This window comes from Cupressus sempervirens, chromosome 9 (genome assembly GCF_028749045.1).
Source record: "Cupressus sempervirens isolate cs-2001-9-10 chromosome 9, ASM2874904v1, whole genome shotgun sequence".
NCBI classification, from domain to species: Eukaryota; Viridiplantae; Streptophyta; class Pinopsida; order Cupressales; family Cupressaceae; genus Cupressus; species Cupressus sempervirens.
Genome location: NC_143126.1, coordinates 87,309,551 through 87,337,131, shown reverse-complemented (window position 1 = coordinate 87,337,131; position 27,581 = coordinate 87,309,551). Strand labels below are relative to the sequence as shown.

The 27,581-nt window shown below is 34.3% G+C and overlaps 2 protein-coding genes and 1 pseudogene across 3 annotated transcripts; 1 reads left to right on the top strand and 2 right to left on the bottom strand.

Annotated features, from left to right (window-relative positions):
* Window positions 1-5,591: 5,591 nt before the first annotated feature.
* Window positions 5,592-7,330, bottom strand: LOC149537748 (uncharacterized). The gene is made up of 2 exons (XM_089802368.1): window positions 5,941-7,330; window positions 5,592-5,802 (listed from the first exon to the last, which is right to left on the bottom strand). Exons 1-2 carry the CDS (start codon window positions 6,348-6,350, stop codon window positions 5,592-5,594), a joined length of 621 nt encoding a protein of 206 aa, XP_089658494.1. The 5' UTR covers window positions 6,351-7,330.
* Window positions 7,331-10,233: 2,903 nt separating this feature from the next.
* LOC149537747 (cytochrome P450 CYP72A616-like) lies at window positions 10,234-18,009 on the top strand (annotated as a pseudogene). Its single transcript, XR_016355882.1, has 6 exons — window positions 10,234-15,112; window positions 15,302-15,598; window positions 15,684-15,910; window positions 16,243-16,484; window positions 16,630-17,023; window positions 17,136-18,009. The product of XR_016355882.1 is annotated as a cytochrome P450 CYP72A616-like (transcript).
* A 2,389-nt stretch (window positions 18,010-20,398) lies between these two features.
* LOC149537746 (cytochrome P450 CYP72A616-like) lies at window positions 20,399-24,534 on the bottom strand. Its single transcript, XM_089799125.1, has 5 exons — window positions 23,720-24,534; window positions 22,209-22,432; window positions 21,782-22,023; window positions 21,196-21,583; window positions 20,399-20,987 (listed from the first exon to the last, which is right to left on the bottom strand). Exons 1-5 carry the CDS (start codon window positions 24,000-24,002, stop codon window positions 20,553-20,555), a joined length of 1,572 nt encoding a protein of 523 aa, XP_089655251.1. The 5' UTR covers window positions 24,003-24,534; the 3' UTR covers window positions 20,399-20,552.
* Window positions 24,535-27,581: the final 3,047 nt, after the last annotated feature.

The window sequence follows — 27,581 nt, the reverse complement described above, 5'->3', positions numbered from 1 at the left end:
TAAAAAATCATCATACAGTAATAATAACTTTTCTAGTAGTTTGATACTATGCTTTGCATTGATGTTGAATATTACATATCATTCATTATGTTGCCTTCAAAACTCTTTGTCGGTTTTTATTAAATCATAGAAGATAAAATGAACCGATCACCCACCAATTATCATGGCTTGCTATAAAGATATCTACATGAAGAAGGAAGCACTTGAACATAAAGAGGGTGATTGAAGAGTCCCGACAGTTACCAAGAGCATGAGCCAATCATAAAATAAGTGTGTAGAATAAAGAGGACGTGGATACCAAACGAGCATGAGTGACTAGGATGGCAGATGCCAGAAAGGATGATCCAAATGGACGACACCAAGTAGGATGAAGCCAATAAAAATGTGGTAGAAAATTTTGCATAGACTTTGATCATAATTATAAGGTATATGAGAGATGCACACAAGATGTAAAGGATGAACTGGGAACCTTGAGCGATACATGAGGAGAATCAACATTGAGAACATATTGGAGCAGTTGAAGATGAAGAGCGAACACCAACAATAGGAGCAATGAACATAACTGATGCAAAGATGTTCACAAGGTAGGATTTGTCTTACAGCTACCTTTGAACTCAACAGTCTATCTTAGCAAGAGAGAGATCCTTAGAGTGTCACCTTGTGACAAGTACAATTTTTTGTAACAAAAGATACTATCAACAATCATTCTCATCATAGATTAAAAAACAATTGTTATCTCAGCATAAAAAATATTTGCCATAGTTACTCCTAGAGAGTGAATCGATAAGCATATAATAAATTCAGAGAATGTCACTCATGACTTCCATCATGCCTACTCATAGAGGATGGATCATGGGATTTCACCTCAAACTTCTCTCATAAAGAAGAACTCATTAACAAGAGATTGTACCTCAAACTTCTCTCACATAAAAGAACACATTTACAAGGGATTGCACTTCGAACTTCTCTCACAAAGAATTCTTTTACAAGGGATTGCACCTCGAACTTCTCACACACAAAAGAACTCATTAACAATATACATAGAATTATTGAAACTGAGATTCTCTCTCAAAAAGAGAACATTTTCCACTAGATTGAGCTTATCTCGGAAGTAGAAAAACCTCACTCTCAGAAGTGGCTTGATAAGAATGTTTGCAAAGTGCTCCTCTGTAGAGTTGTTATTAAGCTCAATATCTTTCCTTTGAATTGTATCCCTTAAATAATTGCATTTAATTTCCACATGTTTTGTTTTATCATGAACACTAGATTAATTGAAAGCTTAGCACAACTTTGATTATCACACATGATTGCAGTAGGTTCCAAAAGTTGTCCAAATAAATCTGCAAGCAATTTACCCAACCACACAACTTCTTTTGCAACCATACATGCTGCAACATATTTTGCTTCAGTTGTACTCTATGCCACACAGGATTGCTTCTTGTTGCACCAAGAAATCATGGTAGAGCCTAGGCTGAAACAATATCCTGAAGTACTTTCCTGTTAGGTACACACCATGCCCAACCCGAATTAGAGAACCCTTGTAAGTTCATCTCAATACCTAAAGACTATATCAATCCATATCATATTGTACCACGGACATATATGTTTGGCTGCCACAAGATGAATTTGCCTTAGTTCAGACATAAACTAACTTAACGTATTCAATGCATAACATATATCAGGTCTTATGTTAACCAAGTACATTAAGGAACCAATAAGCTACCTATACATGGTAGGATCAACTAAATCTAATACAATTGCATCCTTGTGTAATTTTTTCAGATTTGCTTGCATAAGAGTAACCATAGATTTACACTCTAGCATTTCAAATATCTTCAAGATATCTAGTGAATATTTACCTTGACTTAAAGTAATTTCATTTGATCTTTGCCAAACTTCAAGTTCAAGGAAATAATGCAATAACCCAAGATCTTTCATTCCAAATTCTAGAGTAAGTTATCTCTTACACTTAACAATGAGATCATCAACACCAATAAAAAACAAATCACCAACATGAAGTACAAGAATAAACACCTATGCATCACTTACCTTGAAGTATGGATTTGGATCAGCGTCATTCTTATTGAAACCCAAGCTTAGAAGATAGTGATAAATTGTCTCATACCAAGCATGAGGAGCTTTCTTATGACCATAAAAAGCCTTTTTCAGCTTGCAAACATGAAACTCCCTGTCATGAATTACAAATCCCTCTAATTGGTCAATGTAAACTTCGTCTTCAATCACTCCATTTAGGAAGGCTGTTTTTACATCCATTTGGTGAAATTTCCACCCCTTTACGACTACAATAGCAATGATTGTAATGTCCCCTATCAGGACATTAATTTTTTAATTTAAACTTCTCCATTCAAACTTTCTATAGATTGGTTTTATATATATTTTCTCTGTATACATCCTCAGAATGATACTTTTTATATCACTATTTCAAATTAGTGTGTCATTTCGAAGCAAGGGTTCTGACTTTCGAGTTTACTAATTATATAGATTTTATCAATAATAGATTTATAATTAGTTCTCGCGTATGAATATTTTAATAATATATTATATTAACAATTTATTACAAAAAATATTATACATCTTTAATATTCTATTTGATATTAAACAACCAATAAATATATAATTTTTGGCATATAAATAATATTGGTTATTATAATATTTAATTAATATAACTATTTTATATTTTGAATATATTTTATTTGTCATTATAATTGTTTCATTATTTGAATTATAATTACATTATTGTTGTTTATAGTATAATTTGTATTTTGATAGGGATATCACAGTAGCAAGCAACATGAGCAAAAGTTTCTTCATAGTCTTTCCCTTCTTGTTGTGAAAAACCTCTAGCAAAAAGCCTCACGTTATATTTCTCTATACTACCATCAATAGCATGTTTAATCTTAAACAACCATTTGGAAGAAACTACTGATTTACCTTTTGGTCTTGAAACCAGTGTAAGGAGACTCGGACTCGGCTCGGACTCGGCAAGGGTAACTTGACTCATGACCCGGCTCAGCGGTGACTCGGCAAAGTGAAAAAACCTCAAAAATTTGAGATTTTTTAGGATTTAGAGAACATTCCATGCACCCATTATCGAATAAAGCGTAAAGACACAATAACATCATTAAATAGAAGATAATTTGATCATAATGCACATGCCACATACTTAAAAGTTAAAAACTTAAAAGTCAAACATCGATTACATAAGTACAATACTACAAAGTTACAAACTTACAAAGGTAAATTGCTAAAAGTAAATACTATATTACTAGTAATTAAAGTCAAACTAAGATAAATCCATGCAAACCATCAAAATGTATATGTATTACCATTTATGCATTATGAAATCCAACACATCAAGATTCAATAGTCATCATCAAATTCAAATATTCCAAATGCTGATCATACATTAAGTTAAACTATTAAACAAAAAGTTAAAACAAGACTATAAGTCTATAGCTATGGCTCCTAGTTGGAGTCCTCATCATCATCCTCATCCTCAGGCTCATCCTCATCGTCATCGTCATCATCATCGTCATCCTCATCCTCATCCCCAACCTCAGCCTCAACCTCAGGCTTAGGCTTAGTATAATCTATAAAATGCCTCTTAGTAAGGCATCTAAGGTAGGTCCTGGATGTCTCAGTAGCCATAGCATCAGCTCGTGAGGTGCCTCTAGGATCAATTGTACTCTTTGCCTCTGGCTCTGCCAAAGTCTGTGAGGTGCCACTAGGAACAACTGGAGCTCTCTGGTCCTCTATCTGCCTGGTCAAGCCACTGTAGGTCCTCATCATCAAAGATAGGATCAGTATCCTTAGTGATCCAATCAGACTCTGGATCAACCTCCTCTAGAGTAATCGGAGAGGTGTCACTATCCAAAATCTCCCTGATCCTAATGCGCAAGTTGTAGTGCACAAAGACTAGACTATTCATTTTCTGCACAGACAACCTGTTATGCCTCTTTGAGTGGATGTGCTCGAACATGCTCCAGTTGTGCTCACATCCAGAAGCACTACTTGGCTGGCTCAAAATGCGGATGGCGATTTGTTGAAGGTTTTTGGTTGAAGGCCCAAACATTTGCCACCATCTATTTGAATTTTGAAAAAAGGAAAACAAAAAAATATTAGTCTCATCATTTCAAAATTTGAACTTTAAGTTTAAAGCTAGAAATTTAGAAGCTAGATTGTATAAGGCTTAAGCTGCAATCTTTACCTGGCTGCAATTTTGTATGACCTTCTTTGCAAATTTGACTTGGAAAAATGGGCCTTGATGCATTATTATAGGCATCCATCTCAAGTAATATATCTGTGGGATTAGGGGACATCTTCGATATCACTGTGTATAGGCCACTAAGAACCTCCTCATCTACCTTAAAATCATCATAGAAACAGTATGCCAGATTGAGGTAATAGGCTGCTGCGTGGACGGGCTTATGAAGCTAATTTTGCCATCTCCTATCAATTATGTCCCAAATAGGGCCATAGTTTTCCTCAACTCCTACATATTTGGCCTTAATAGTCTCCTTGATCCTATCCATGCCCTCATAAATGTAGCCCATAGAGGGCTTCTTGCCATCACCAACTCATAGGAGGGCTACAAGGGGCTCGATGATCTACAAAACAATTAAACAAAAAAACAATTTAGTGAATGATGAAACTTTGCAAAGTTGCACAATGAAAATAAAACAAAAATATGTATGAGACAAATTAATTTATAAAATTTTAAGACTGAAGCTTTTAAAATTAAAATTTAAAATTACCTCCACATCATCATCATCATAAATGCATTTTGTTGCATCTATCCCTGCAGGGCTGCTCGCAAAGGAGGAGGAACTCCATTCTGGACCAACAAACATGCACCGCAACTCTAACCTTGAACTCAACAAGGATTTTAGTGTGATAAAGTTAGAGGCAAATCGTGTGATACCAGGACAAGCCAACTCCTTTCCCTTCGTGTATTTCCTCATAGTGCTGAGGACCAAGGCATGATTATAGATGAACTTACAAAGATTTTTGGCCTTGGTAACACATGATTTCACCCATACAAGCTTGCCAATATCCTCTAACATGAGGTCGATGCAATGGGCCGCACATGGAGTCCAAAAGATTTTTGGGTGTCTCTCCATCAATAGTTTTCCTGCAGCAATTTAAAATTAGTTAGTAAACAATGAAAATTTTTGATGTATTAAAAAACTTTTAATTTTCAAATTTTAATGAAAAACTAAAACAAATTTTTTAGAAGTAGAACTTAGAAAGTTATAAGTTAAAATTTTACCTACAGCAACATAATTAGCTGCATTATCTGTCACCACTTGGACAACATTATCTTCCCCCACCTCCCTTATGACCTCCTCAATGGTCTCACATAAGAATTTTGCATTTTTCACACATGAGGAAGCATCTATGGACCTCAAAAACATGGTGGATCCTGAAAGTGAAAATTAAACAAAATAATTATCATTCAAGAATCAATACTCAATAAAACAAAATTTTTGTTATTCAATAATAGTATACATTAAATTTTAGACTTCAAGAAGTAGAGCATGATGAATTACCTTCGCTAAAAACAAGAAAATTTAAGAGGGTCTGGACCTCCTATCTGTCCATCCATCTGTCATGATGGTACACCCCTTTTGGCTCCAAATCTTTTTGTGGCCCTCCAACTCAAGTTTCATCTCCTCAACCATATCTAGCAAGAGGGGGCCACTCAACTCATCTTCAGTGGGGGCTTTGAACCCCGCACCACAGATGGAAACTGCATCAATCATCCCCTGCCAATAAGGAGTCCTATTACATTTATAAAAACATTTTAATTAGCATATTTCAAATTTTCAACATCAAGTTAAAAGTATAAAATTGAATATAAATTTTAAAACTTAAAACGTAAAACAATCAAATATAAATGAAGTTGAAAACTTGAAGTACCTGGCTGCTATAAATGGAATGTCGCAAAAAAACCAAAACTTGCAAATTGCTCTTACTCCAGCTTCATGTATCTCTCTATTCCAACCCATGCTCTCAAGTGAGGGTTGTGCACCAAGAGTGGTATGCGGTACAAAAAAGTTGTCCAACTTACCAGATTTTCTGACTCTAGGACGAAGAATAGCAGCACTACTAGAAGGGGCAGCAGCAGTAGCATCACTAGAAGTGCAAGGAATAGATGTAGAAGAAGCATGAGCAACAAAAGCACTAGGACGATAGGGGGGACGGGAAGAACCTTCTCCAACACAGCCTACTGACTCAGAAACATTTGCAGATGAGTGTGGAAGGGAACTAGAACCAATCTGAGCTAACTCTTCTAATTGTTTTTTTTTTAAATTCTTTTTCTTGTTCATATTTTTCCAAGGCTACATAACAAAAACGTTGAGCCTCAACAGTTGCAGCCCCACAAGGCTCAATATCATGACCACGTAAGCCAACAATATGGTATTTTAATCTATTTATCCGCCCACTATTAATGGTTTTGCAAAATAGGCATTTTGTTTGTGTTCTCTTTGTACTCGGAAATTCTATGGTGAACTTCCAACGCTCATCTTTTTTGTTGCCTTTAGAGAGCTTGGATTTTTTACCTCCAGAAGCCATTATGACTTAATTAAGGAAAAATGTAGAGGTTGCTGCAATAAGACATTTGAGACCAAATATTACCATTTCAGCATTGCATTTTATGAAGATCTAAAGTAAAAAAAAAAACTTATAAACAAACAAAAAAAATTCATGCAAAAAACCCATAAGCATAGACAAAAAAATCATCAAAATCTAAACAATCAAGTCTTACCTCTTTCAAATGCTTTGGGAAGTGTTGAGAAGAGCTCCTATAAACTCCTTGATGATCTAAATGCAAGCTCCAATGTCACAAATGCAAGCTTTTCTTCTCCTGCTTTCAGTTGGTTGCAAAACAAGAAAACTCTATTTCTCTTCTACCTCTCTCTCTCTCTTTCTTCTTTTCACTATAGACTGTTATGGGAGCCCTTAGGGTTATATGAGTGAGAAATGTAAAAAAAAAACTTGTAAAAATTTATATTTTAATGGCCCAGTTTCAAGCCTGTTGCAGCTGAGTCAAGGGGGGTCAAGTCATGCGAGTCACTCCTCGTGACTCGCTGCTCGTGGGTCACGAGTCGTTGTGACTCGGCGAGGTCAGCACGGCTCACTAACTCGCATGACTCGCCATGAGTCACGTTACCCTGCTTGAAACTATATCCCATACATAATTTTTAATGATTTAGTGATACTCTTCCATCATGGCATCTTTCCAAACTTGCTAATTAGAAGCTTCTTCAACACTTCAAGGTTTAGAAGCGATAGTGGAGGTCATTAATGCGACACATTTGGCATACTTATGAGGCCTTCTACTTTCTCTGAAGGTGCCACATGGGGCTGCAAATGGTTTAGCTTCTTCCACAATGTTCCTGGCCCACAATGATCTTTTCTTGCTGGCTGAAGAAATACTAGGACCTGCTGAAGTATCAATAGGATCAATTGAATCAGTTGAATCATCTAAATCTACATTCTCTCTCTGAATCTCAAAAGGTGGATTTGGATCAGCCATCACTGAATCTTGAGGATGCTCAAAATCTTCCCTATCATTTTAAATCTTGCAAGCTACACCTTCATCAAAAGTAACATCCCTACTTATTCCAATTTGTCTATGACCTAGAATATAAATCCTGAAAGCTTTTGAAGTATCACTATATCCAACAAAGATTACTCTCTTTCCTAAAGGTTCAAATTTTGATCTTTTCTCTTTTGGAATGTGAATATAAACTAGACATCCAATAATTTTGAAGTAACTAATGTCTGGTTTGATACCTGTAAAAGCTTCTTTAGGGGTCATATTGTCAGGAAACTAATGAGGACTACGATTATAGATATGAACTACAATTTTGCATGCCTCATCCCATAGAAAAGTTTGAAGGCTTTAATCATGAATCATTTCCTTTTTTGCCTCAATAAGTGTCTCGTTCTTTCTTTCAGATACAACATTTTGTTGAGGATTATAGGGAACACAAAGCTCCCTCTTAATCCCAACTCCAACATAGTTGTCATAAATATACCAGAGACATTCGCCTCCATTATCAAACCTCAAGATCTTAATTCTTTTGTTAGATAAGTTTTTAACAAGAGCTTTGAATTCTTTGAAATGGGATAGAACCTCATCAGACTCCTTAGACTTAATTAAATAGATCTAACACTAACAAGAATAATCATCTATGAATGTAACATAATTACCAAAAACCACTAACAGAGGCAACTGACATTGGACCACACAAATATGAATGCATTAAATCTAGAATATCTTTAGCTCTACTTTTGCCATTATGAAAAGTGCTCTTGATATTCTTACCTAGAGTGCATCCCTTGCAAATCCCTTCATGATTTTGGTTCAGCTTCAGCAGACCAACTACAGTCTTCTCCATAGTGGCTAAAGTCGTGAAATTTAGATGCCTAGACCTACTACAACCTTCTCCATAGTGCTTGTAGAGACTATCATGCCAAACTCCAATTTCATGAGCTGATTGAATACTTTAGTTCTTTTTCCATGCCAAGACTTTACCATTGGCAAAAGCAATATGATATCCTTTGTCTACTAATGCTGATATGGAAATCAAATTCCTCTTAGTGCTAGGTACAAATAATACATCACTTAAATGTAGAGGAATTCCAAAATCTAATATAAATGAAGTAGAACCAACACCCTTCAATGATTAACTTGCATCATCACCAATTATGACTTGAAGATGATAATCTTTTTCCTTAAGATTAAGAAGATGTTCTTTGTAACTAGCAATATGACAAGATGCACCATTGTAATCAGCCATGTATCGCTGTTTGTAGGAATATTGCTAGAAAGTGTAGAAATAAATAGAGATCCCTCAAAAATTTCACCAAACTCCTTTTGAGGAGAAGAGTTTTCTACAATTGTTGTAGCAACTTGAGTCTTTGGTCTAGACTAAGATCTCTCGCAATGTGCCTATACTTGTCACATCTGAAGCATTGGATATTGAAAAAATCCCTTTTCCCTTTTTCCTCTCTTGGCGTCAAGAGTAGATTCAAAGTTTTTATCTCTTAGCCTCTTGAAGTTTCCTCTCTTCCCTTTTCCTTTTGAAGTGTGAGCTGCAAGAACGTGATCATCTTTATGATGATTTCTACCGTAGTTAAAAAAACTGTGATATATCGCTAGTATCACGAGATATTGCAAGCAAAACTACCAACCGATATAATCACCAAATAAATCATTGATGATATTTTGAAAAAATTGCACCGCATTTGGGATGAAAAAATCATGATTTTTACAATTTGTGGGTCAAAAAACCGCTAATTAAGTCAACTTGAAAAACAATAAAGTTTTCTAAAAAATGTTTAGAGTTTTTTCATTTTCCCACAAGCTATGACAGCTAACAAAAGGGCTGCGATGGCTGCTGAGGAAAGGTGCGATTACTGAGGACTATTAAGGCACATAGATTCAGACTGCTAAGAAAACGTAGAAGCACAGGTTCAGATACAGGAACTATTTCGACGATATGCCTCAAAGATGCCATCACATGGAGTGCTGATTGTAGGATACAAACATAATGATTTTGCTCTTCAATAGGTTATAGAAAACATTTTTGGAAATTTAATGTAAATTTCTCTAAGTATGCCAAATTTGATCCCCAATGAATGACTTGGAAAGTCAACGAATAGTAGTCAGATCTCCTCATATACAAATCACTATTATGCTCCTGTACACACATCAACATCACTATATATATTTTTATAGAGCTATAAGTTGTAAAATTAATATTTATATAAGTTATGAATTGATGATCATGAGTTTATAGATAAGTTTATAATATACAAATTTTAATTTATTTGAACTGATTTTGTAAATTTCTAATACTGTATAAACATTTATAATACTATATATTAATACTAAAGTAGTATAATATTGTATATTAATAAATTCATTATAGAGAGTTATAAATTAGTATAAATTAATAATTGTATATCTAATAAATTATAATACTGTATATTTATTCTTAATGTTAATATGCCTATGCATTGTTTATTAACAACTTTTATTAGTTTATATTGTTTATAAATTATAAATTCTTTGTAGAGAACAAATATATTTATTTATAGTCTTCATAATTATTTATTAATATAGATCTATAAAAATTATATATTTTCAAATGTTCGATAAAAGTGCCGATTTATTGCTGATTTTTTTGCCAAGTTTTTGGCGATTCTAAGTTTTTCAAAAAATTTGAGCTAGCCGAGATATTGCCGAAACTGTGTTTTTCAACTATGGTTTCTATGACCATTTCCTCTTGATTCTAATTTGTATTCATCTTGAATGCAATCTGCCCTTAACCTGTTAAATTTTGGAAGCTCGTCTCTTCCATTAATGCCTTGAATGAATGATTCCCAAGATTGAAGAAGTCCATTCATAGAAAGCATGACAAGATCTTTGTCTTAAACTGTCTCACTAATTGCACTGAGCCAATCCTTCGTTTCTGTAATTTTTATAAAGTATGAGACAACAGAGTCACCCCTTTCCATTTTTACATGCACCAGTTAATGCCTCAGTGCAAGAACTCTACTGGTATTATAAAACTCATACAAATCCTTAAGAGTCTTGAACATTTCCTTGGCTGATTTCAGTTTTGAAATAATAGGAATCAAATGATCCTTGACAGAGTCGACCATGATTTTTTAGCCATAATCTTGTTCTTCCACTAATTTCTTTTAGTTTCATCAAATGGCTTTGCAACATCAAATTCAACATAATCCAAAAGATCATTCTCTTCAAGAGAAATGAGGACCCTAGGCATCCATGAAGCGAAATTTGAGGAGCCATCTAACCTATATTCAAATTTCAGCCCATTCACCATTTTCACACACCGAGAATAACTAGCTAAAGGAGAAACAAAGAGCAAAATTTAGGAATGCTTTTGGGTATGGATCGAAATTCTTCAAACCCACTTTGGTGCCATGTTAAATTTGTACTAGAAACATATAAGAAATAAAATTTGATAGTGGCAAATGTAGAGATCACAAAAATCACCCTAGGAAAAAGCCTACTCATTGAGGGAAACAAACCAACCCACCAAAAATATATCTTTATTAATTTTCTCAAGCCAAAATTACAAGACCCCTGAATCTTATGAGTTCTAATCTCCACAATAAATACACTTAGCTCAAATTTTACAAAACAATATAAATGGGTGCAAACAATACACTGTATATCAAATGCATAGACATAGGAAACTGACTCATGCAATGTCTAATAATCTAGACAGACTGATATAATTTCTTGAGATATCGATCATGACCAAAAATCATCACACAATAATAATAACTACTATAGTAATTTGACGCTATACCACCTATCATCAAAAGCACAATACAAATTTTTCATTGACATTATCGATATTGATCATTTCATGAATAATAAGGATCATTCATTATGTTGCCTTCAAAACTCTCTGTTGGTTTTTATTAAATCACTGAAGACAAAATGAACCAATCATCTGCTGATTATCACCGCTTGCAATAAAGATATTTACTTGAAAAAGGAAGTGCTTGAACATAAAGAGAGTAACTGAAGAGTCTCGTTGGTTACCAAGAGCATGAACCAACAATAAAATAAGTGTGCAGAATAAAGAGGACATGGATGCCAGATGAGCATGATGACAAGGATGATCTAGACGAACGATGCCAAGTAGGATGAAGCCAATAAAAACAAGTTAGAAAATTTGCATAGACTTCAATCATAATAATAAAGTATATGAGAGACACGCACAAGATGTAAAGGATGAACTAGGAACCTTGGACGATACAATAGGAGAAGGAACATTGAGACATATTGGAGCAGCTGAAGATGAAGAGTGAATACCAATAGCAGGAGGAACTCGATGGTGAACTTGACGGATAAAGAAAAACTTAATTGATGCAGAGATGTTCACAAGGTAAGATCTCTCTCACAACCACCTTTGACCTCAACAAGAGAAGGATGCCATCCAATATGTCATATTGCATCTTGAAGGAGTGCTAATGATTGGTGGTACCATGGTATGACTACTCAAGGTCATAATAAAGTAAGTTACTTTGCGATTTTGGTTAGATATTGTTAGATAGTTTAGAGATCGAGGTAAAGAATTATACATTTTGAAGCAAACTCACTCTATCAATGAGTATGTTGAGAATTATCAAAAGATTGTTGTTGTGGTGCCTAATATGTTGGAATAGAGGATTGTATACCTCTTTCTTGAAGGTCTTAAAGAACTTGCAAGGGGTCTATTTCAAAGTTTGCAAGTTGAGGTGTCTATGCAAAGAAATATTCTTTCCGTTAATCCAAGCCACCAAATGTTTGGCAACATAAAGGGAATTTTAGAAAAAGTCCCCTTCAATCCCTCCACCAAACAATGTACCAAGAACTACCAAAAAGGTGGTGGATGAAGTAACCGGGTCGAAGCTCTAAAGGAAGAAGCTATATTTCACTTGCAAAGAACCATGGGTTCCAAGACATCGATGTTTGGGCTAGGGACAAATTCATTTCATTGAAATTGTCTCAGATTTTGACTTTTTGATGATAATGAAGAGTTCCTTGATACTAAGGAAGAGGTGGAAATAGAAGAAGAAAGAGAAACCAAGGGAGCCATTATAGCAGCCCTATCTGGAGCACCTAGATATCATCCATTCAAAGGCCGAGGAGTTAAAGAACAAGTGTTTTTATTGACAGTTATACAATCCACAACTTCATAGATGAGGGCTATGTGCTTAAAAGAGGACTAAATATTGAAGATTTTGAAGTTTCAATGTCACTATTGCTGATGTTTTCACCATACCCTGCAATTGAGTAGTTCACTGTTCAACAACTCAAAATGATGTTGTGTGATTACAATTTATGTGGTGGGAATTGGGCAGGTTGGTGTTGTCTAGGGAGTTCAGTGGCTGCATTCTATTCAAGGATGTTATACAAACCATTAGACTATGGAGTCTAGATTTCATTCCAATGCGAAAGAGATTTTTCTGAGAGACTTATCAAATGGAGCTCCTAAAGTAGTTTCATCCAAAAGGATGGCAAGTACATCTCAAAGAGGACAAGTAGCATTAGCAGCAACAATTTTGATCCATACCTCAAGTTTTGAGGACCAAGGTAAAAATTATTTTGCATTGTATTGAATTCTTCATAGGAATAGTCTTGTTTTCAATTATTTATCTCCAGGGTTACTGCTTGATAGGGGAATTGAGCATGTAAGTGACTTCTCACTAGTTTAGATTCATTTACATTGAGTTGAAGTAGTTGAATGGAAGATTGTTGTTGTTGATTCGCAGTGAAACCTTTATGTTCATACCATTTGTAATTTGTTAATTGCAAGTTGCAGCATATGGTAAGCCTTAACTCCTTTCAAAAGCTTAACTTCAATTTCTTTATCCTCATTGATTCACATATTTTTATGGTGTCTTTGCGTTTAAGTGATATGAAAATCGTTTTGCATATCCTTGGAAGATTGCATCATCTTTGCATAGTTTTTTCCTCATGGCAAAGAAAAGCTGAGTTTGGTTTCACTAAATTAGTGATAGTTTCTAGCATTATTAGAAGTAGATTAGAATCATAAGTGGTATGAAAATAATTTGCATATCCTTGGGAGATTGCATCATCTTTGCATAGTCATTTACTCATGGCAAAGCAAAGCTTAGTTTGGATTCACAAGTCAGAGATAGTTTCTTGCATTATTAGAAGCAGATTAGATTCCTGAACCCATTCTGTTTGCATTTTACTTCAAAACCCTCTTTAGGTTTAGTTGAAGAGCTCTATTGTAAAATCATTTGTTATTTGAGGGGAAAGAGTTGATAGAGTCCAAGAGCAAATTTAAGCTCCATCCTTGTGTTAGGGATTTTTTCTTAATAACCTTTCAATTTGTTGAGGATAAGGATGCAATGTTGGATGGTAGGCTATGGATATGGGATAATCATTCCCTTTTGTTGTTGAAGATTATTTTATTGAACATTTTGTTTCTAGTTTCTCCTCTCATTGTAGTTTGTTGTGTTCAACTATTTGGCTGTAGGACCCTTGTCCCTAACATTTAATTGTTGGTGATTTTCTTACTCTTAAAGATTGTGGGGCTCCTATGTCTCCTTTGAATCATGATGAGCATGCTATGGAGGTGGTTCTCTAATTAGTTGTTGGAGTTGATGCCTTCTTATGTTAACAGAACACTTTTTCTTGGTCCCATTTCAATCACTCCTCCTGGTGAACCTAGTTCTTTTAGCGAGTCTGTTAGATTTTCTCCTTTAATGCTTTTGGAATTTGTGTAGCACGAGTCTTCTTTGGTTGGACACTTTTCCCTTGAGTGTATGATGGAGTGTATTGAAGTGACAATGTAGGATTCTCATCTTCTTTCCCATCAATTTGAGCATTTGGAAAATGGTGGTCTTTGTTTTTTCTAAAGAAGGAATACATGTCTTCCTAAACACAATTCTACTTCTAATACACACATTTCGGGTGTGCGTATTGCTAACTGGGGGTTAAGTGTTGTTTAGGTCATTGTTCCATTGGATGGCTGAGGTTTGGCTTCTTGTAAATGATTCTAGAACCCCTTCAAAACTTGTTTTCCCATATGATAAAAAACATTTCATGATAAATGTCTGTTTTATAAATATTCATGAAGACAATGCTATAAAAAAATAAATTAGATGTATTTTCTTGTCATATAAATTTGTGAATTGAATTAGAAAATTTAAAATTTAAAATAAAGTAAGTAAATTTTTTTAAAATGACACAATAATACAATTTTTTAAAATGAAGCTATTTGCTATCGATATTGACATACAATGACTACAAACTGTTTGGCCAAATGGGCTTCTCATCATGTGCAGGGTTGGAATTTAGTGGATAAGGGGCAATTATCTTCAGAGATGTCCCATTTGTTGGATCACCTAGTGGAAACTAACAGGGCTGTGCAATGTCCTTTTCTCTGTTGGGTGTTTGGCCCTCCTTGTTTTGAATCTCTTTTTCTGATTGAATAAATTTTTACCCCTCTTTTAGCGACATAGGCTTGGCTGTGGATGACAAAAGAGAAAATTATCCCTATCATTCCAGACATTTGCAAATGTACAAATATTATATTTTGCCTTTCGTTGGCATTTAATCTTGTAAAAGGATTTATAGATTTATCAATCTCTATTGAGGAAGGGTTTTCTTCTTCTTTGTTTTAAAATAGATGAAAAAAGATAAAGCAGAAATGATATTATATATGATGAAACTTGATACTACTAACATCTTGGAGCCCTTGATGTGCAGGAAAATAAAGCTTGTGCAACATGGACACGGATCTGAATCTTTTCTCCTGGCATGTTGTGAACTTTGTGGGTTTCATATTGGTGAATATTCTGGTAAAAATATGGTGGATGCCTCTTCGTATACAGAAGTCTCTTCGAAATCAAGGCATTGATGGACCTCCATACAAACTGTTGTATGGAAACACCCAAGAATTACTTGAAATAAAGAAATGTGCCAAATCAATATCCATGGAGTTCATGCCCCACAATATTGTACATGGAATTCTTCCACATATTCATGTTTGGACACAACTATATGGTACGCATTTACTTCACATCACACTGGTAACTGCTTAATTTCTAGTTATGAAATGAGCAAATGAAATCTTATTGTCCTGATGTAGGCAGGATATTTGTGTATTGGTTGGGCACCAAGGCAAGGATTTTTGTTCATGATGTGGAGCTGATGAAGCAGATTCTCTCCAACAAGTTTGGGCACTATGAAAAGACTGATCCGAACTTTCAATTGAAGCACCTATTTGGTGTATATGGCCTTGCACACACTAGTGGAGAAAAATGGGCTCGTCAAAGAAGGCTTCTCAATCCTGCTTTTCATTTAGAGAGTTTGAAGGTCAGTGTAACTCTTATAGGCTTTCCTTCAAGGGTCAAACACTATGGTGGCAGAATGAATTTCTAAAATTTTATTCTATTTTATTTCATTTGCATTAATAATATGAGTATAGAATCATAAATATCTTAAATACATCTGTCTAAAAATTATTAGAAAGTTACTTTTGTTTAAAAGTTCATGCCATTACATACCACCCTTCCCTACCATTTTAGAATGTCTTTTGACATTAATAAATTAAAGAATTGACGCAATCATTATTTATGTTTTAAGATGAATCCAACCTAGAATTTCTTTCCTAACTCTTTGAGAACTTTCTGGAGAATTTCTTTCAGTTGATGGTTCCAGTAATGGCAGCTAGCATGGGTATGATGCTGGATAAATGGGAAAATGCAATTGCTGATGGTGTGAAAGAGATTGAAGTATCAGAAGAATTTTGATGCCTTATTGCAGATGTTATAGCCCGGACAGCTTTTGGCACTAGTTTTGAGCAAGGAAAACATATATTTCACATGTTAGCTGAACTAACCGTTCTGGCTGGGAAAAGGTTTGGGAAGATGTACTTCCCAGGTTACAGGTAGCACAATACCTCCACCATTTTATTCCCAAAATTGATCTCTTTGTTCCTTTTTTACACTATAATAAGGAATGTGGTTGAGTTTTAGCATTTTAAAGTTTGCTTCCCGTGCAAATATTTTCTTACTATTGTTTTTTATTTGAAGGTTCTTACCCACTCCAAGTAATTTAAGATCTAGGAAGTTAGACGTAGCTATTCAACATTCACTGAGAGAGTTAATCCTGAACCGCAAGAAAGATGTCAAGTTGGAGAAAAATGATAGCTATGGAACAGATCTTTTGGGCCTGATGATGAATGCCTATAAGGATGAAGTGAAGGGAAAAAGCAATTTTGTGAGCTTATCTCTTCAGCACATGGTTGATGAGTGCAAGACTTTCTTCACTGCAGGGAGTGAGACTACTGCAATGTTACTCACATGGACGGTCATTCTACTAGGAATGCACACGGACTGGTAAGATAAAGCAAGGGAGGAAGTGATTCATACCTTTGAAAGAGATGCTCTCAATTTCAGTTCCTTGGCTCGCCTCAAAATAGTAACAATCTGTTTTATTTTCCTTTATTTTATTTTTGTGGATATTCTAATGGGGATTTGCTGCCTGTTTGCAAAAGAGTGTAAACCATGAAATGGTTTTTAATGTTGGTCGGGTGAACATGATTTTATATGAGGTGTTGAGGCTATGTCCTCCAGTAACAATGTTATCAAGAAGGACTTGCAAGAAGATGCAGCTAGGAAGCTTGACCCTTGCAGCAGGTGTGGAGCTTTTGCTACCCACTATTACAGTAAACCATGATGAAGAATTGTGGGGAAAAGATGCCAAGGACTTCAATCCCCAGAGGTTTAGTCAAGGGATTTCTAAGGCATCTACCCATCCTGCTGCATTTACAACTTTTGGGTTTGGACCCAGGAATTGTATAGGTCAGAAGTTTGCTCTTATTGAAGCCAAGGTGATGCTTACAATGATCTTGCAACGTTTTACTTTCTCTGTTTCTCCAGCCTACATCCATGCCCCTGCATTGATTTTCACTCTTCGCCCTGTACATGGAGCTCAAATAAATTTTCAACTACTTTCAAATTAGTGCTTCTTTCCTCTTCCATTACATGGACAGTTGTGGTTCAATAGATTATCTACAGGCACTTCAACTTTCCCTGTAGTATATAACTGGATTTACTTGAAACAAAAAAATTCCAAAGAAATGTGTATCATGATAAGACAAGATATGGCATAGCACAAAGCCATTTCATTTAGGTAAATTCCCTTTTTGTTCTAGCGGTTGATGCTTTCATCATGGTCATCAAGTATTACACTGGGAAATATGCAAAATTGCACATGGACAGGGGTACTTGGGGTACTTAGGGTATGGGTATGGGTACAGGTATGGCTATTTTTCATCATAGGGGACGGGGGTACTAGGGTATGTCAAACTTTATTTTTAATTATACTTCTGTATTTATAGAAAATCTGAAATTATGAGTCATGACAATGGTTTTTCAAAACAAAAACAGTGATAAAGTTTGCAAATGTAATGTATTGCTTTCAGTTTCAGATTTGCTATATGTTTGTAATAATAATATATGATAAATGTTTACATGCATAACAGAGAAGGCAGGCTTTAAACATGAACAAGAAGATCATAAAACATATGACAATACAATATTGGATAAACTTCTCACTTGAACAGTGATAATCCTTAATTGTTAATCAATATTGTATGAAAGTTTCAAACTGATTGAGTATTGAATTAAGCTTATAATAAACAACAAGCTAATACGCAAAAAAAAAACCAGAAAAAATAAATCAGAAATCTTAATCAAGGTCCTTGGCTATGATGCTCTCCACCGAATACCCAATACTTGGGATACGTGTACCCAGTACTTGGGTATGTGGGTACGAGTACCAGGGGTGTGGGTATGAGTATCGATGCAACCTTAGAAATATACTAAATTTCTCTTCTAAAATGGAAAAACATCAATCTTTTATCTTATTATTGTTAAGATGATGCTCTCATTTTTTAGTTCCAAAATATTTAAAATAAAAGAATTTCAAATGTAAATTATTTAACAACTTTGCATATAAGCCTTAATGAATATATAAATTTTAACCTATGGTAGTTTAAATTTGGTAGAATAATGATAGAATTGAAGTTTTGTATAGATATTTAAATAGATGACTTCAGGTACATCAATAATGAGGAGCAATTGTTAAATTATGTGTAATACATGTGAGGTTTATTTTTAATGTAATTTCATCTATATTGATGTTCTGTTTTTGGTTGACTGTTAGATGTATATATTTTTTATTATGTTGGTAGTGTAGATTTTTATTATATTATATTATATTTTATAAGTATATGATGCTAATTTAGATTGCTACAAGATTAGTTTTCATTATAATATGGATGCATGATTGAGGTTAAGAAGATTTTCTTTGCATATGACGAAACTTGAGAGACTCCACAGTTTATTTATTTTTCCTTGTTTAATTTAGCTTTGATGATTGACATTTTTTTTTCTAATTTTGCAATACAATAATCAAGCTTACATTTTAAATCAATTTGAGAGTTACGATTTGATAAAAATTACAATTTGCATGGACTAATATTTAAAAATTGTATGAGAATGGAACGGTTCAATTCACATAATTAAGATGCATTTGTAAGATTTATTATGAAAGTTGAACAAATAAATGAATTTCCTATCATGATGGATGTATTTAAGTTATTGTTATGCATTGCTTTAGCTATTCTTGACATGCACTTGACCTTTGTTTCAAGAACATGCAAATGGTTTCTATGGAAAATATAAATACCTTTTGTTTCTTTCACAATTTCTCTCAAATGTTCATTGCCCTCTCTATTGACGACTGCAATAATGAGATCATATTCTACAAAGATGTTTTAAAATGCAGGCCAAAATGACTTATTTAGGTGGACAATTCATCTGGCTACGTGGGAGAGTTGGTTGTCAACATGTGCACAAGTGGCAATCCATATGGTTGGTCAATCATAGGTCAATTCTAGTATTTTGTTATTCGTTATAGTCACATAAATATTGTCATTTTGTTGTATACCATATTTGGCCAAATTCTACATATAGAACACAAGAACGACTTAATATATCTTCTCATTTCATAATTTTGTTTTTTAATAGACTTCAGATTCAATTATATACAATCAATTATGTAAGCAATATAGCACACTCATCTATGTAGGATTGGTGATTCAATAATATAATGTTGATTGATTTACATATTCTTATGTATTTCCTTTTCAAAAGAAACACACTTCTAAAATTCTCTTTTAAATTATTTGGATAACATAACATTGAAAGTAAAATGAACTGAACTGGAAGTTTGATAGTCAATCATAATATACAAAAATATTAACAAAGAACACAATGAATTCAAATATAAACAAGACATACAATTGAAAACATGCATGAAACAAAGAAAGTAAAGTGGAGGAATGAGCCATTAAAATGAACATTAGGTAGTTCTTGAATATAAATTTTTGTACACTCACAAATTCATCATTTTTTAAGAAATTGCAATGAAATGGAAAGATAAATCCATCATTTTGAGAACAAATAATGAATTGAATTTTGTCTTCCATTTTTCTTTTGCTTAGTATAGTTTTTTATTTATTTTTTGAATGTTTCTTTGAAAAATCTTTGGACTTTCTAGATCGTCAGTGTAGAAAATATTTGTGTCTCCATATTCTATCAAATTTATCTCTATATTATATTAATTTAATTTACATTCTCTCTTGACATTTTTAATCTTTTATTTTTATATTTAAAAAAATCTTACCCACAAAATCTATTCTATAAAATGTAAACAATAATATATTTTATAAAAAAAGACTTTCAAAATATAGATAATCTTACATTTTGAAAAGAATTTTTCTTCCCGAAACTATTAAAAATTGAGAAATGTCAATTTATTTTAGACTAAGATAGCCTCAACGTAAACCGAAGTACATTAGTACGCGGAGATACCACACTGATTTTATATATATATCTATACGCTTTCTTAGTTTTGTCGACTTTTAAAACATGATTATCTATACGCTTTATAAATTTTGCAACTTTTGAAACATGATTTGAGCTCCATGTAGCGGACGGAGAGTGAAAACCAATGCAGGGGCATGAATATATGTGGAGGAAAGAGAAAAGGAGAAACGCTGCAAGATCATTATCAATATCACCTTGGCTTCAATCAATGCAAAATTTTGGCCTATACAGATTCTTGGTCCCAGCCCAAAACTTGTAAATGCGGCAGGATGGGTAGAGGCCTTTGAAATCCCTTCACTAAATCTCAAAGGATTGAACTCATTGGCATCTTTCCCCCACAACTCTTCATCATGGTGCACCAGGATAGTTTGTAGCATAACCTCTGTCCCTGCTGGGACAGTCATATTCCCTAGCTGCATCGTTTTGTAAGCCTTTCTTGATACAACCGATGCTGGAGGATAAAGCCTCAACACTTCATACAAAATCATGTTCACCTGAAAATGAGTCTATGGGTTATACTCCTTCGCAAAGATGGGAATTGTGATACCAGTTATTGTATACCAAAAAAATGTTATAAAAGATTGACGTTGAATAATAGAGTAGATCAAAAAATGTTATTGTAAACAAGATCTTACACAATATAATCAAGAAACAAAACAGTAATGATATAGAATGTAAAATGTGAACTCTATTGATTCTTACTAATTTTAAGCGAGAGAAGGCATCAAATGTTGGAGTTTCTTTGTTGAAGATCTGAAGGACTTCCTCCCTTGCCTGATCTTGCCAATCTGTGTGCATTCCAAGTACAATGAGTGTCCATGTGAGTAAAGTGGCAGTAGTCTCACTCCCTGCAGTAAAGAAAGTCTTGCACTCATCAACCATGCTTTGAAGAGATGAGCCCAGAAAATTCTTTTTGTCCTTCAATTCGTTCTTATAAGCATTCATCATTAGACCCAAAAGATCAGTGCCGTAGCTATCATGTTTCCCCGTCTCAACATTCTTTTTGCGATCAAAGATCATCTCTGTCAATGATTTTTCAATATCCATGCCTAACTTTCTAGATCTTAAATTACTTGAAGTGGGCAGGAACCTTCCAAAAATTGAGAAAACAATAGTAAGAAACATATTTTATATTTAAAATATAAAAAATATTGATTCAATGTCCACCTTAATGATGTCCAATGGAAATATCTAAGATCACTTACTGATACAGCCAAATACCCAATAATGTTTTCTTTGCAATTTGAAGAAAGATACCAGTGTAAGAAGGAAGGAGGTGCTGCACTACCTGGAACCTGAAAAATTTATCTTCCCAAAAGTTTTACCAACCAGAATGGTTAGTTCAGCTAGCATTTCAAATATATGTTTTCCTTCCTCAAAACTAGACCCAAATGCTGTCCGGGCTATTAAATCTGAAGTTAGGCATCGAAATTCTTCTGACACCTCAATTTCTTTCACACCCTCACCGATTACATTTCCCCATTTCTCCAACATTATGGAAGTGCTAGCTGCCATTACTGGAACCATTGACTGACACAAATCACCGATAAGCTCTCTACATATGCTTTGAATTCCAAAAACTACATCTATGATAAGAGAAGAGCAAAGTTTCCCGGTTTGATTCATCCTAAGATGATTAGTGTTCTTGAGTTGTTATCTACAGAGACAAGGAGACCCAATTAAGAAAAGGGTGATTATAAACATTATAGACTTACCTTCAAACTTTCTAAATGAAACGCCGGATTGAGAAGCCTTCTTTGGCGAGCCCATTTCTCTCCTTCGGATAGTACAAGGCCGTAACCAGTCAAGCGTATCAATTGAATTGTGGGCTCAGGCTTCTCGTAATGCCCAGACTTGTTGGACAGAATCTGCTTCGTAATCTCTGGGTCATGAACCACAAGCCTTGCTGCAGTGCCCAACCAATACACAAATATCCTGCCTAATCACACATCAGGGAGCAAGAGTTTATTAAGTTTTTGAGATATTTACAATGCACAAAGCTGTCACTATACTGCCTAAGCACATGAGACAATATTATATTACTGTTATCAGATTTCCACAATTCATAATCTGTCATTCTGTTTTTGAATTCACAAATTTCCGACCTAATCACATCAGGTAATCAAATAGCCTACCTAATCACATCAGGGGACAAGATTTTACTACTGCCATCAGATTTATAACTTATAAATATGTCCACAATTCATAAGCTATGACTATGTTCTTTAATTCACAAATATTTTACAAATCATAAAACTGTCCACAATTCATAAACTGTTTGAAATCACAAATATCCTACCTAATGACACCAGCGAACAAGATTTTATTACTTCATTAGATTTTGACAATTCATAAAGCTCTCGCGCTGGTTTTGAATTCACAAATAGCCTGTCTAATCACATGAGGGGACAAGATTTTTTTTTGAAAGGAAGTAAAAGTGGAAAACTGCTATATTCTGGTTCAAAGAGCCCTTAAAAGAAAGAACTAGAAAGAAAATCCTGAAAATAGTTCCAATATAGTTAACTAATTCCTAAAAATAGTCCCTGATACTAAACAGCATAGAGGAGCAATAACAAGTGGCTTTATAATACGGGACAAGATTTTATTACTGTTATCAGATTTTATGATTCATAAAACTGAGCACTCCTGTTTTTGAAATCACAAATACCCTGCCTAATCACTTCACGGAAATCTTGTTCTCAGATTTTCACAATTCACAAAGCTATCCATCTTGCTTCTGAATTCACCAATATCCTGCCTAACCACATCACGGAACAAGATTTTATTGCTATAATCGGATTCTTCTTTCTACAATGCATAAAACACTTGTTTTTGAATTCACAAAAGTCCTACCTAATCACATCTTAGAACAATATTTTAGTTCCGTTAAAAGATTTTGACAATTCATAAGTTGCCACTCTTACTTTTGAATTCGCAATATCCTAATTACATTTGAATACTGTTACGAGACTTTCACAATTCATAAAGCTCTCACTCGTTTTAGAATTCACAAATATCCTGCCTACTCACATCAGAGATCAAAAGAATGATATATTAATGGAAAAAAATAAAATCAAACAAACAAATTTAAAAACAACAGCTATAAAAATTTATAATTCTAAATACACATTAACAAAATGATCCTTCAAATTCAAATCAAATCTTGACCAAAATCTCAAAAAGGAAAAAGAAAACAAATTAAAGACGCTGTTGCTAGGATCTTTACCATATTGTTTTGTCCAAACATCAACATGAGGAACAACAACGTGTACGATATCGTGGGGCGTGATCTTCGAGGGAGTCGATTTGGCGCGCTTCTTGATTTCGAGTAATTCTTTCGTGCTTCCATAAATCAGCTTGTAAGGGGGTCCATCAATGCCCTGATTTCGAAAGAACTTCTGTGTGCGAAGAGGCACCCACCATATTTTCACCGCGATATTCACCAATACAGCCGTCAATAAGAAACCCACAAAGCTTAAAACCGGCCACCAGAAAAAATTCAAATCCATCTCTGCACTGTAGAATCTCTACTTTCCTGCAACTCACGAGCTCTTGTGTGTTAATGGGAGCCAAGAATCGCCTTTTATGGATAACATTCTGCTTCATTTTATTTTAAAAAACCCTGAATTTGTGAATTCCTATACAATGCCAGCAACTAATCGACAGGATGAAAAAGTAATAATAGAAGAATGAAAGGTACGGATTGATCAATGCATGCTTGGCGTATTCCCCAGAACAAAAAAGGCGTGGATAGTTAAGGGTGTTTTGCCTTTTCAAGGCTCAGAGCTTGGATGTTGTTAAAATGTCTGGAACGAAAAAAAAAACAATCTTCTCGTCCCTCGTATAAATCTTCAACATCACAATCAATAGATAAAAATTGCCAACAGCAAATAGCTTAAATCTCGAAGGAAAAATATTAAATAGCATATAGTTTATATTAAGAAGATTCGGACCTCGCTTTGGCCGGCAATTGCCCTTTTCAGGAGAAGATCCGAAAGCATCAAAAGGCTTCTGGATGGTAAGACAGTTTAATAGATTTAATAATTCAATTTAGTTTTAGAATACAGTTATGTTCTAATTTTGAATTTTTTAATTTAATTATTAAAATTATAGAATTGTTTTTGATGTCTTCATAGATAGTCCTATTATAGAATAGGCTAGTTGTATTCTTATTTTAATTTTTAATTTAATTATTAAAGTTATAAAATTGTTTTTATCTATACATTGATAGTTTTATTATAGGATAGGTTTTTCATATTGTGGTGGGAATCTTATTTTATTTATCAAGTGAAATGCATATGAAAAAGAATCATGTCAATGGGTTTGATGAGTTGAAAGGTTCTTATAGAGCTCACTTCTTGGACAAATTACAACTTGTGTATGAAAAATCCTCCATTAAAAAAGAAAAAGAAATCCCTTTGTGGTTAAACAAACATTACTTGTGTAGATTTTAAGTGTAACTTCAAAAAATATGTATTTGAAATTGTTCAATTTTATATGTTGTGATTGTTGGAGTAATGCTTTGTGTATTATTTACTAGGTGTCCTCTCACTTGCAACATCATATCATTAGTCTTCTTTTCATGGGTATTATTAAGGATGTAACCACTTTTTTCATGGCAACTAAGATACCTAGTCTAAGTCTTGCGCTTCTTATGAACAAAATTTTCTTAGTGAGGATGGTTGTAGACTACTAGCTATAGGTTTGCTTCTTCTCTAACTTTAGGTCATAGGACTATTGCCTAGTCAAACTCTAATGAGTTCTTTTGAGTAGCTCTTATTATTTCTTCTACTAAAGAAAAACAATATGTTAATGGGTCATTGGTCTACTAGAAAAGTTGAGTGGTTCCCACCAGGGATTATATGAGGTGAAAGCCTCAACATCTTAAGAGAGTAGATTGATATTGGGATTGAAGCAACTTTGACACAATGGATACCTCTTAATCCTTAACAATTACATTGTATGTTTTGTGATCCCATCTTAGGTTGCTATATTGATTCAAGGTTTATGTAATCCCCCAACAACAAAATATAAACAAGATTGTGATTCTAAATACGGTGAAAAGAGTTGCGACCTTCCTATAGACACTTTTGACATTGTTGGCATACAATAGGTAATCATATTTAGTCATCTCCTAGGACATTACTGATTAAATATTTATTATTTAATTAATTAATCATCATCCCCTAGTTAATTAATTAATTTAATTAACTATAGTCCAATTGATAAAATCAAATGATAACCCAAAATCAATTTATCAATTAAATTCCTATTCCTCTATTAAATTAAATAAATCTTCAAATCTATTTAATTTAATCCCATATCCCCATTTTATTAAATAAATCATTTAATAAAATATCCAAACCCTAAAAATATCCCTAAACCCTATCCTAACCCCTAATCCAACCCATCCACCCATACTAACCTCACTTAGCCACCTAACTAACCCATCTCATCAAAGCTAAACCACTTAAACCCTAACCCCCTTTCTAAGTCGATCCTAATCCTCCTCCTAAACATGTGCATAACTTTAAGCAAGGGTTAAGACTTGCTAACCCAAGCTAAATTCAACAAACTCATCCTCATCCTCACCCTCCAACATTTATGACTCTGACATCCCTCTTACATACTCAACCTCCGTCATTGCTCCCTTGACCAACCCTTATCCTATCCTCTCACACTCATCCTCCTTGTGACACGTGTCACTTCTCCATTGGCCTTAAACAAGCACAATCCATGTGCTCCCCTTTGTATGCATCTTAACCCTCCCTCACCATCCTTGCATCTGAACCATCCATTCCACTACCCCCTACCCTATAAATGAAACCCTCTCCCTCCACAAATATCATCCACCTTCCATGCAAAGTTATCATGCTATTTTGAGAGCCTAAAAACTACCAAAATATCATCATAATGTTGAAATCCCTCCATACCTCCATTGTTGAATCATCCATCCACCCCCATACTTGATCATCATCCATCCACTTGAAGCTTGAGCACTATCGTGTGCACACAACTCCATCCATCAGGGACCTATCCATTTCATCACGAGTTATACCATAAGTGTTAGTGTAGTTTTTTATTTTTTCCTATTTTGCTAGATTTTTCTTACACTTTTAATAATCTCGCTTAGGTTAATAAAGCATGTCTTATTAGGTGAATGGTTGTGAGGTGTCACCTTCCTACATGTGAGCATCCATTAGCTATCTTGGGAAGATACTTTGCTATCTTTAGTCCGATAGATGGTTGCTCCTCATTGGTTGGTGTTGCCACCTCCTCCCTCTTCCTAGCCTATATAAGCATGCTACCTGGCTTGTATTTGTATCTCTTATTTTTGCATCCTCTTAATGCTATTTTGCTTCCAGCATTTGCATTACTCTCTTGGAGACTAACTCTATGATGCTATTTTGATTTTGTATCATTTGCATTCATAGTTTAGATATTTACTCTTTGCACTAGTTTTCTGGGTTATTAATCTTATCAGATCCTAACATGGTATCAGAGCTTTTCTATGTGCAAGAGTAGATTTTAGTTTCCTTATTTGAGAGATTCAGGGAGGGCAAATAAACTTTATTGTAGTTTTTTGAAAAATGAAGTATGCTCTTCTCTTGCATCTTTGGATGATCCTGAGAATCAGAAAAGTTTTGACAAAAACAATTTTTCTCTAGGGTTTCAATCTCAAATCTGACAACCAATTTGCATATTTGGAGTTTTCAATCACTTTTGCAGGTTCCAGCATGCCATTGATGGACTTAAGAAGTTGATCCAACATTTGCATGACATATTCTGGTTGTTGGGGTCGTTTTTTGATTTTTGGAGCCATTTTTTACTGTTAAAGGCATTTGATTTACACTATAGCAACATCTTCTGTACATCAGCAAGAAAAACGCTTTCTGGGTTTTGTTCGCAGCCCCGAAAAACCATCTGGGTATATTTTAGATTTTTCATGCAAGCTGTATATTTTGTAGAATTGAGCATGCAAAGCTACAGCCAGACCCCTCTCCGTTGGCAGTCGCAGATTTGAACACAGTTTTCAAATGTCTCATTCTTGCTCATACGGACTCCAATTTTGATGATTCTTATTATGA